Source organism: Macaca mulatta, chromosome 11 (genome assembly GCF_049350105.2).
Source record: "Macaca mulatta isolate MMU2019108-1 chromosome 11, T2T-MMU8v2.0, whole genome shotgun sequence".
Lineage (NCBI taxonomy): Eukaryota > Metazoa > Chordata > Mammalia > Primates > Cercopithecidae > Macaca > Macaca mulatta.
The window spans coordinates 71416729-71429119 of NC_133416.1; the positions used below are offsets into that span (position 1 = coordinate 71416729).

Below are 12391 nucleotides of genomic sequence, written 5' to 3' on the forward strand. Positions count from 1 at the left end.
GAGACAGGGTTGCCCAGGCTAGAGTGCAATGGTGTGATCTCAGCTCACTGCAACCTCTGCCTCCTAGGTTCAAGCCATTCTTGTGCCTCAGCCTCCCGAGTAGCTGGGATTACAAATGCGCACCACCACGCCTGGCTAATTTTTGTATTTTTAGTAGAGACAGGGTTTCACCATGTTGGTCAGGCTGGTCACAAACTCCTGACCTCAGGTGATCCACCTGCCTTTGCCTCCCAAAGTGCTGAGATTACAGGCATGAGCCACCGTGCCTGGCCTAGAGTATCTTTATTATAGCAGCTCACCCTACATATTAATAAATTCTCCAAAGTCATTTACTCTAAGGTCACACAATTATATTGTAAATGAGGCTACTATAACTCCTGATTTTGCAATTTTTCTGTTGTGTGGATATAAGGATACTCTGGGAAATTCTAGTGGAGATCCCCTGGCTTTTAATGTATGATGGGTCATTTGGTCTTTTTCAAGTTCACCAGACTAGGACAAAAAATAATTATGCTAAGAAAATCCTTGTACCCTTAATAATCCAGAGAGACAGAGAGAACTTGGCCTGTGCCAATTAACCTGTTCATCACAGAAGGAAGGAGAAAAACAAAAGAGTCAAATATACTTGGAAGGGTGTTGAACAGGGAAGTTGGAGAATTACGTGCTTTGGAAGACACTCAACAAGAAGAGTTAATGGGTTGCAACCACAAGGTCCCAATATCTTCTAAAAGACCTTACTTCTTAGCTGCCAATGTGTTCAGGCGTGATGACTCAGTTTCTGTTTCTCTGAACATCAATACTAGGGTCTGTATAATTTCAATGCATGCCCTAGAAAATAAAATGATAAAAGGCAAAGAAATGGCATGATTTCATTAGAAGCTCAGAATTCCATGAAAGTTGTAATCTTTGCTAAAACTGCTTCCAGATACCCATACAGAAAAAAGTACAGGAAATAAATTCTGTACATCAAATTGCTAACATTGGTTAATTGCCTAATCTGACTGCTACACAGTAAACACCCAAAAACATTTGCTGGTCGGGCGGGGTAGCTCACACACTACTCATGCTGTAATCCCAGCACTTTGGGAGGCCCAGGTGGGCGAATGGCCTGAGCCCAAGAGTTTGAGACCAGCCTGGGCAGCATGCCGAAACCCGCCTTTACAAAAATTAGCTGAGTGTGGAGCTCAGGAGGTCAAGGCTGCAGTGAGCCATGATCATACCACTGCACTCCAGCCTAGGGGACAGAGTGAGAACTTTTCTAAAACAACAAGAAAAAAAGTTGTTGAATGAGTGAATAGCTGGATGTCAGTACTAACTCATTTTTATATGTATCTCTTTTCCAAAGTTTTCAGAATAATCACACACTGTTTTAAAATTATTGTTTAATTTTTAATATTTTCAGAAAGGTAATATTTGGCTCAAAATGTCAATGGTAAAAAAGAGAATACAGTGAAAGCTTTCTCTCCTCCAGATACCCACTTTTCCCACTTTGGGACAACAAATATTACTAGTTTCTTGTGCATCCTTCCATTAAAATTAGAACAAAATGAGTTCTACTTTTTAAAATCCACAGGAAGAGGCCAGGCATGGTTGCTCATGTCTGTAATCCCAGCAGTTTGGGAGGCTGAGGTCAGGAGTTTGAGACCAGCCTGGCCAACGTGGTGAAACCCCGTTTCTACTAAAAATACAAAAATTAGCCAGGCATGGTGGCGTATGCCTGTAATCCCAGTTGCTCGGGAAGCTGAAGCACAAGAATTGGTTGAACCCACGAGGCAGAAGTTGAAGTGAGCAAAGATTGTGCCACTGCATTCCAGCCTGGGCAACAGAGTGAGACTCTGTCTCAAGAAAAAATAAATAAATAAATAAATAAATAAATAAATAAATAAATAAAAATAAAATCCACAGGAAGAAAATCTTGCAGTGCCATGAATCATTAACGTAGCATATATGTTGTCCAGTGTCTTCCATTTATCTTTAACACCCTAGCGCAAAAAAAAAAAAAAAAAAAAAAAATCGATGATTATCTGGTTAGTACTTACACCAGCTCATCAACCCTTTGGCTTTGATTTTGAAGTGCATTCTTATCCCTAGACTCTGGCAAGTACTCATGAAGTTTGTTTACTAGGAAATAGAAAAGGTCACTGGTCTGTAAAAGCAAGTGGGAAAAAAAGACAGTAATTAAGGTATCTGTTGTTAAAATTCTCTACTCTCATGTACTAAAAATATGAAGAAATAATTTGTTCTTTGATTAGAAAAATGAATTACAATATCTCCCATTAATACTAGCATAACCCAAATTGGAAACATACTTCTTTCTTACAACCAAGAGACCACTGTCCTGGTGACCAGAGCAAGGGCTACCGGGCAATGCTGGGAGATGCAACTTAGGCCTAGCTTGACCATTAACCTTGAAAATCATCCAGAAGCAGGTGTATCATCTCAGGCAACTCATTCAGTCACCTTGAAAAATGGGGCTCCTATAATTTCTGCCTTTCCAAAGTAATTTGGCCTTTGTGAGGATATAAAGAATAAGCAAGCTCTCATTTTAAAATGTTTACTAACACAAAAACAAATGTACAGCACTACGCTAGGTTGTGGAAATGGTGCAGAACAATATTGATTTTTCTGGTAATACAGTGGAAATGTAGATTGCCATTTCTTTCCAAATAAACACTGACTTAGAGCTGGGGAACCCATTTTTTGTGTGTTCCTGTCCAGTCTCATGAGAAATCAAGCATGAAAATAAGCGCTGGCCCATGAAATCAGGCAAGTCGGCATTAATGAGAAATGTAATGTAATTGCTTCTCTTTTCTATTCCTCTATTGTTCATTTTTTCCCTGGGATTTTGGTTTACTAGTGACAATTTAGGCTTTTTGTTTAGAAAGTGTGTGTGTCCCCTTATTCAGGTAATATGGCATGAGAAGAGGCTGGGAATGGCTTGGAGAAAGGAAAAAGAGGAAGAGGAACAGGATGTATACCAGATACTCTTAGAAGTGCTTGGACTTTGAAAGAAGGAAGGACTTGGCCGGACGCAGTGGCTCACGCCTGTCAGCCCAGCACTTTGGGAAGCCGAGGCAGGCAGATAACTTGAGGTCAGGAGTTCGAGATCAGCCTGGACAACATGGCAAAACCCTATCTCTACTAAAAATACAAAAATTAGCTGGGTTTGGTAGCATGCGCCTGTAATCCCTAATCCTAGCTACTTGGGAGACTGAGGCAGGAAAATCACTTGAACCTGGGAGGTGGAGGTTGCAGTGAGCTGGGATTGCGCCACTGCACTCCAGACTAGGCAAGAGTGAGTGAGATTCTGTCAAAAAAAAAAAAAAGAAGAAGAAGTGCTTGGGCTTACCCAGTGCCTGATAAATTAGCATAGTGTGGCAGTTTTACAGACTGACCCTGGAGCTATATTCTTTGAGCTCAAATCCCAGCTCTGCCACTTGGCAGTTGTGTGACATTTGGCAAATTACTTATACTCCCTGTCACTCAGTTTCTTCGTCTTTCAAATGGCGTTAATAATATCACCTCAAGGAGTTGATATTACGTTTAAATAAGATAGTATGTATTTGTAAAGTTTCAACAGTGCTTAGCATATAACAAGTGTTCAGTAAGTATCACTTGTTATTATGACCTCCCACCTGCTCACTGATTCAAGAATTTTCATTTATAAAATATACCTGAAACAACATGGAAAAATCTCAAAAATGTTATGCCAAAAGAAGCCAAATGCAAAAGAGTACTTAGTGCAGAATTCCATGTAAGTGCAATGCTAAGAGAGGCAAAATGAATCTACAGTGACAGAAAGCACATCGATAGTTGCACGAGGCCAGGAGTGTGAGAGAACTGGCGGCCAAAGGGCACAAGGTGACATTCTGGAGTGACAGAGATACTCTAAATCTTGATTGAAGTAGTGTTAATAGTTACATGAATAGAGACATTTGTCAAGACTCTTCAAACTGTATCTTTAAATATGGGTGCATTTTATTTCATGTAAATTATACCACAATAATTTCTTCAAAGAAGATAGTTGAATGGCCAATAAGCACATGAAATATGCTCAACATCACTAATCACTAGGGAAATGCAACTCAAAACTACAATGAGATATTATCTCACACCCACTAGGATAGCTACTATTTTAAAAAAACACAAAATAACAAGTGTTGGCAAGGATGTGGAGGAATCAGAACCCTTATATACTGTTGGTGGGAGTAGAAAATAGCACAGACACTGGAAACCAGTATGGTGGTTCCTCAAAAATTATAAGAATTACCATCCAATCTAGCAATTCCATTTCTGGGTAAATACCCAAAAGAATTGAAAGCACCGTCTTAAAGAGATATATTGCATACCAATGTTCATAGCTGCATTACTCACAACATCTAAAACATGGAAGCAACCCACGTGTCCATTGACAGATGAATGGATAAGGAAAATGTAGTATATACATACAATGGAATATTATCCAGCCTTAAAAAAAAAGAAAAAAAAAAAAAAGGAAATTCGGATACATTCTACAACATGGATTAAACTTGAGAACATTGCACTAGGTGAAATCTCAGTCACAAAAAGACAAATACTATATCATTTCAACTATATGAGGTACGTAGAATAGTCAAAATCACAAAGACAGAAAATAGAATGGTGGTTTCCAGGGGCTGTGGGTTGTGGGGGTGGGATGGGGAAAGAAATGGAAAGTTGTTGCTTAATGGGTAGAGAGTTTCAGTTTTGTAAGATGAAAAGTGTTCTGGAGATGATCGTGTTGATGGCTGCACAATATTGTGAATAAACTTGATACCACTGAAATATATGCTCAAAAATGATTAAGGAAGTAAATTTTGTGTTATGTATATTTTGACACAATTTTTAAAAATGGAAAAAAAATCATATGAAGAAAAAAAATTTTTTTTTTTGAGATGGAGTCTTGCTCTGACGCCCAGGCTGGAGTGCAGTGGCATAGTCTTGGCTCACTGCAACCTCCACCCCCAGGGTTCAAGCGATTCTCCTGCCTCAGCCTCCCAAGTAGCTGGGATGACAGGTGCATGCCACCACGCCTAGCTAATTTTTGTATTTTTAGTAGAGACTGGGTTTCACCATGCTGACCAGGCTGGTCTTGAACTCCTGACCTTAGTTAGGTGATCCACTTGCCTCGGCCTCCCAGTTTGCTGGGATTACAGGCATGAGCCACCATGCCCAGTGGAAAAAATTTAAACTAGAAAAAGAACATATTTTATCTACTCATTTATTCATTCACTGAATGCATAATTACTGATTGCCAGCTATGTGGCAGGTATGCTAGATAATGAGATAACGTCTTGAGCAAAACAGACAGACATGTGTCTGTTCTTTTAAAACCTGGGAGTTTAGTCAATCTATGAAAAAGTGTTCTCAGCCTGTAATTTCACGCCTGTAATTCCAGCACTTTGGGAGGTCAAGGCAGGCGGATCACTTGAGTCCAAAAGTTCAAGACCAGCCTGGGCAACATGGTGAAATCTCTACAAAAAATACAAAAATTAGCCCAGCATGGTGGCATGTGCCTGTAGTCTCAGCTACTTGGGAAGTACTCAGCTACTCAGCTACTTGAGCCCAGGAGGCGGAGGTTGCAGTGAGCCGAGATGGTGCCACTGCACTTCAGCCTAGGTGACAGAGTGAGATCCCATCTCAAAAAAAAATGAAAACGTATTCTCATAAATTGTGCCTTCAATAAAATTAAAAAATAAAGACCATTTAAAAGAAAAAAGTATGCCTCAATAAAGTTCATTTTAAAAGGGAGGGAAAAAACTGTATAATATATATTTTTATATCTATAATATATATCACTCTATATTACAGCATATCTATAATTTTATATCCATAAAATGTATATTATATATGTATATAATTTTCCATCCTATTACAGGAACCAAAAATTAGAGATGCCTGTGACAGTTAATTTTAGGTGTAAACTTGGCTAAATTAGGAGTACCTAGAAAACTGGTAAAGCATTATTTCTGTTATGTTTGTGAAGGTATTTCCAGAGGAGACTGGCATGTGAGTTGGAGAACTGAGTGGTTCTGCCTCTCTGGAGAATCCTAATACAGATTTTGGTACCAGAAGTGGAATTGTTGCTCTAAGGAATACTTAAAAATGTGGAAATGGCTTTGGAATTGGTTAATGGATAGAGGCTCGAAGAATTTGGAGGAGCAACCTAGAAAAAGCCTAGACTGCAGTAATTGGAGCATTAAAAGTGATGCTGGTGGGGGTTCAGAGAAAGAGGACAGCTGTAGGGAAAGTCTGAAACTTCTAAGACATTTCTTAAGCAAAAGAGTGAAAGATTATTCTCCAGCTTTAAGACAATATTATTTTCCCTGTTGGGTTTTGGACTTACTTGGCCCTTTCCTCTTGCCTATAGCTTCCTTTGGAATGGGAATGTGTATTCTCCACGCATCCCAACACTGTATTTTGTAAGTAGATAACTTGTCTTGATTTATAGGCTGACAACTGGAGAGGAATTTGCCTTAGGATGAATCCTGCCTTGAGTCTCAACCATACTTGATTTAGATGACAATTGGTAATTTGGACTTACGAGTTGATGCTGGAATGAATTAAGATTTTTGAAGCTATTGGGATGGAATAAATGTATTTTGTATGTAAAAAAGACATGAATGTTTGGGGACAAGAGCAGAACGCTGTGGTTTGAATGTGGCCCCCAAAGTTCATGTTTTAGAAACTCATCCCCAATGCAACAGTGTTGAGAGGTGAGACCTTTAAGAGGTTGATTAGGTCATAAGGCTTCTGCCCTCACAAATAGATTAATGTCATTATTGTGGGAGTGGGTTTCTGATGAAAAGATGAGTTTGGCCCCCTGCTACCCTTTTTTGTGCATGCTCTTTTGCCCTTCTGCCTTCTCATGGGATGACACAACAAGAAGGCACTCACAAGATGCCAGCACCTTGATATTGGACTTCTCTGCCTCCAGAACTGTCAGAAATACGTTCATTTTCTTTATAAATTACCAACTTTGTGATATTCTGTTATAGCAACACAAAACAGACTAAGACAATGGCCCTAATCTCTCCACCCCAGTATGGGTTTCTAAGGGAGCTTCACAGAAGGTATGTTTTCCAAGAAATATAGCATAAAGTTGAAAAACCACTGCTTTACCTTAAGGCTATGATAACAATTTAAATAAAAAAATCTTAAAGAATGTTGACTTTTATTAGTCATATATGCTAATTTTGTGAAAACAAATCTGAGGATAGATTTTGGTTGTGGATTAGACAGAAGAACATAAGGCTAGTGGGTTTGATGGCGTGGTTGGGGATAGGGCCAAGGGGGACTCCACTAAAGTGTAGAAAGATCCCAAATAGAGAGACTACCCATTTACTTTTTTCTTTCATGCTTTAAGTTCTGGGGTACATGTGCAGAAGTGCAGTTTTGTTATACATGTGCCATGGTGGTTTGCTGCACCCATCTACCCGTCAGCTACCTTAGGTATCTCTCTTAATGATATCCCTCCCCTAGCCCCCCACCCCCTGACAGGCCCCAGTGTGTGATGTTCTCCTCCCTGTGTCCGTGTCTTCTCATTGTTCAACTCCCACTTATGAGTGAGAACATGCAGAACGTGTTTGGTTTTCTGTTCTTGTGTTAGTTTGCTGAGAATGATGGTTTCCAGCTTCATCCATAACCCTATAAAGGACATGAACTCATCCTTTTTTATGGCTGCATAGTATTCCATGGTGTATATGTGCCACATTTTCTTTATCCAGTCTATCAATGATGGACATTTGGGTTGGTTCCAAGTCTTTGTTATTGTGAATAGTGCCGCAATAAACATACATGTGTATGTGTCTTTATAGTAGAATGATTTATAATCCTTTGGGTATATGCCCAGTAATGGGATTTCTGAGGCCTCTGTTCTGTTCCATTGGTCTATATATTTGTTTTGGTACCAGTACCATGCTCTTTTGGTTACTGTACCCTTGTATAGTTTGAAGTCAGGTAGCATGATGCCTCCAGCTTTGTTCTTCATGCTTAGAATTGTCTTGGCTATGCAGGCTCTTTTTTGGTTCCATATGAAGTTTAAAGTAGTTTTTTCCAATTCTGTGGAGAAAGTCAATGGGTAGCTTGATGGAGATAGCACTGAATCTATAAATTACTTTGGGCAGTATGGTCATTTTCACGATATTGATTCTTCCTATCCATGAGCGTGGAATGTTTTTCCATTTGTTTGTGTCCTCTCTTACTTCCTTGAGCAGTGGTTTGTAGTTCTCCTTGAAGAGGTCCTTCACATCCCTTGTAAGTTGTATTCCTAGGTATTTTATTATCTTAGTAGCAGTTGTGAATGGGAGTTCACTCATGATTTGACTCTGTCTGTTATTGGTGTATAGGAATGCTTGTGATTTTTGCACATAGATTTTGTATACTGAGACTTTGCTGAAGTTGCTTATCAGCTTAAGGAGATTTTGGGCTGAAATGGTGAGGTTTTATAAATATGCAATCATGTCATCTGCAAACAGAGACAATTTGACTTCCTCTTTTCCTATTTGAATTATTTTCTTCTCCATTCACTTTGGCCTTTCATTTTTGACAACCGAAATAGAAGATCTGTTTTAGCCCAGGTAAGAACATTGTATTAAATAATGGCTGCAGTGTTTTCAAGTATAAAACAGATCATGAAAGCTTCATTTTTAGACATCAGATTAGGTTAATGTTTCACAAAAGAACAGATTTGCAATTCAATATGAATAGCTTACAGCACCTGGAATATGCATGCATTGTGTTTGGCCTGAGGGAGAATACAAAAGTAAGTAAGATATATACTTGTCCTACAGAAGCTTATAACATATTATGATAAATAAGAAAAATGTACCAATAACTATAGTAAAAGGGAGGATATCTGTGCTAATTCTTGATGGTAGGAACTGTATCATAATCATGCTGTATTTCTAATACCTGTCACCAAGCCTCACACCGATTAGGCATGAAACCTGTCTGATAATTGTTAAAGAGGAAGTGCTATGAAAGATGTCATAGAACTACATTGTTCAACTCATTAGCTACTGGCCACAAGTGGCTATTTAAATTAATTTAAATTTAATAAAATTAACATTTTACTTTTCTAGTCACTAGCCACATTCAAGTGCTTAAAAGGCACATGTGGCTAGTGTCTGCTGTATTGAACAATGCAGATTATAAAGCATCAAAGAAAGTTCTATGGCACAGAATTGACAGAGAAGATCAAAAGGAGGAAGGTACTAAAGTTCCCCATTCGGCATGACAAGAAAGGTAGAAAATGGCATTTGGGCTTAGCCTTGATGAATGGGTATGATTTTTAACAAGAGAAATTAGAAGAACAATATTCTAGAGAAATCAAACAGCAGGGAGAAAAGAGAGCTAAGGAGAACAGGTATCCAAGTTATCCCACATGGCTCGATCTTGTAGAGGACAGAGGTGAGAGAGAAGACGAAGTGGCAGGTTGGGTCTGTTAGTCCTAACCTTATTCTCTTTCTCTCCATCCATTTTTTGCTCCACAGCCTAGGCCACAGGTACCAGCCCTGTTTTTACATTGGAGATGCTTAAATGACCTCTAGACTAACACTGGTGCTGATCCCATTAGGAGAACACATCAACATCCTTCTTAATCTAACCCTTAAGTGGTACTTCAGTTCTCCTACCTAAACATGCACTTTAAATCCAGTCCCTGATTGTGTCCAGTGTATCTGGGTGGACTTCCCCTTTGGGCACTGTCCTAAGTCCTTTCCCAGTCTTCTCCCAGCTGCTGACTTTACTCTTGACAATCTTTATGTCCTCACATTCCATAAAAGCTCCATCCCCACACCCTAAACAAGCAGATCTTCCCAGTGCCAAATGTTTGTGCAGACATCCGGGTGTAATTCACCCACATGCTAAAATATCCTGATATTTCTTTAGCTCACTCTTATGGCTCTCACTCTTAGGCACTGTGCCTTTTCCAGGAGCATCTACATCTGGATTCATTTTCCCAGTGTCCACCTTATCCAGATGGTAGCCTGATATGGTCTGGTTCTGTGTTCCCACCCAAATCCCATCTTGAATTATAATCCCCACTGCTGAGGGAGGGTCCTGGTGGGAAGTGATTGGATCATGCATGCTGTTTTCATGGTAGTGAGGGAGTCCTCATGAGATCTGATGGTTTAAAAGTGGCAGTTTCCTCTGCACATTCTCTCTCTCACCTGTTGCCATGTAAGACATGCCTTGCTTCCCCTTCGCCTTCTGCCATGATTGTAAGTTTCCTGAGGCCTCCCAGCCATGTGGAACTCTAAGTCTGTGGCAGGCCAGGTCTTCATAACAGCTGAACAGATAGCCCTCCACAACAACTGTTCCTGCGCTGACTGAGTGGTTATGTTAAATATTAAAAGCTGATAGAGCCAGTGTCCTTACACAAAGGCTGGGATATAACAAAAGCCCACCAAGAGTTTTGCCCAGGCCTTTCCTGGGCCTTGAAGCATGACAAGATAATGAAGGAATTCTTTACAGGACCTGTTTAGAATTAAATGAGTTTTACTGGGCGTCTGAAGAAACTCCCCAGGCCTCCACAAACAAGTTTATTGGTGGTCTGAAGGAACTCCCCAAACCTCCGTGGTTTAGCAGGAGGCAAGATAAAGGTAATTACCCCAGTACCTGGACCCATTTAGATTAAGTAAATTTACTGAGGCCCCAGAGGAAGGTCTTAAGGACCTTCCTTAGGTCCTGATCTAATCTTAGGCATAGATTAAAAGAAGTTAATCACTTATGGCTTTAGATGAATGCACTTACATGTTGACATATAGCTTAGAAGGTATATCAGCTCTGGAAAACCTTGTAATTTTGAGTTGGTCTGGCGATAATTTCGAGGCCTTTTCCCTGTTACTGGTTACAGATATAAACTCCCTTCTTTCCCAGTTCATCTGTGTCTCATTATTGGGCCATGAGAATAAGCAGCCTGACTCTTGGTTTGGTCCAGGAACAAGTGAACTAAACCTTCTTTCTTTATAAATCACCCAGTCTCATGTAGTATTTTTATAGCAGTGTGAGAATGGACTAATACACAGCCCCTTCCTGATAACCCCAGCCTACTAAAATAAAGGCCATACCTGTCCAAATTTGAAATCTGTGATTAGGGGAGAGCCTTAAATGCCAAAGCCAAAGTCTGTACTTAATTTAGTAAGGAAAGTCGCAAGAAACTGTTGAACAAGCAATCCCATACAATCAGGGTTGTAGATTAAATTGATACTGTGTGTGGGATGGACTGGAGAGGTTTATTTGGGAAGAAGATAATCCTAGTTTATTTACCCTTTCCACATGAATTCCATTCCATCTTCATAATCAAGATGGATTGGTCTTACTTGGTTGGTCATATTTTCCACAATCTTCTGAAGTTCTAGAGTCAAAACTTGGATGGCGTATTCCTCACAGGATCTATCCAGCACCAACCATTTTAGACTACGCAGTACTATGTCATCCTTACCTGAGTCTCAGTGTCTCAGTGTGGTGGAACATTTGGCATATTACTCTCTACAGCTTATCTGCCTTCACCGTACTGATTTGCTTGGAACTGTTCTAGCTTTCCAATATTGCAGGAATTTCCTTAGTCCCAGGCAAACTGGAATAGTTGGTCACCCTAATCTGGGCAAACCAAAATGGTTGGTCACCCCACATATGAAGGACCTAGAAGCTAATAAATGGCCAGGACTGCCTTGTACGGTTGGGAGCGCACATGCTTTACCATTGATCAGTAAAATGATGGCAGCTACTTATGTGAGCAATGGCCAGAATTAAGATAAAATATGTAGTAATCAACATGAACGCAGCCCTAGGCAGGGCTCACCCTCTCACCTAGGCCTCATTAGTGCCACACCAGGTTACTCACCTGGGCTTCTTAACTCTTTCACCTGAACCTAAAAATGAGGCATCTGTAATTTACTGAGTGAGAATGAGGTTGCCTTGCCTCCCCAGGAGTCACATTTTTAAAAATACCAGTCCTATACTCAAAAATAATTTTTTAATTATATTTTTACAGTAGAGGAAACTGTACAATAAAACATCTTGAAATCAGCCAGGTACAGTGGCTCATGCCTGAAATCGCAGCACTTTAGGAAGCCAAGGCAAGAGGATCACTTGAGCCCAGGAGTTTGAGACCAGACTGGGCAACAGAGTGAGACCCTGTCTCGTTTAAAAAATAAACAGGCAGGGTGTGGTGGCTCGTGCCTATAACCCCAGCATTTTGGGAGGCCAAGACAGGTAGATCACTTGAGGTCAGGAGTTCAAGACCAACCTGGCCACCAAGGTGAAACCTTGTCTCTACTGAAAACAAAAAGTTAGCCAGGCGTGGTGGTGGGCGCCTGTAATCCCAGCTACTTGGGAGGCTGAGGCAAGAGAATGGCTTGTACTTGGG

At 40.1% G+C, this 12391-nt stretch overlaps 1 protein-coding gene across 3 annotated transcripts in view; it reads right to left on the minus strand.

Moving 5' to 3' along the window:
• The window catches only part of C11H12orf56 (chromosome 11 C12orf56 homolog), a 122472-nt gene that overhangs the window by 24992 nt on the left and 85089 nt on the right, over positions 1-12391 (minus strand). For all 3 annotated transcript variants that reach the window (XM_077953043.1, NM_001194760.3, XM_001116886.5), the window contains 2 exon segments: positions 2040-2146; positions 739-828 (listed from right to left, as the gene is read on the minus strand). In XM_077953043.1, the coding sequence (XP_077809169.1) occupies positions 739-828; positions 2040-2146 (197 nt within the window).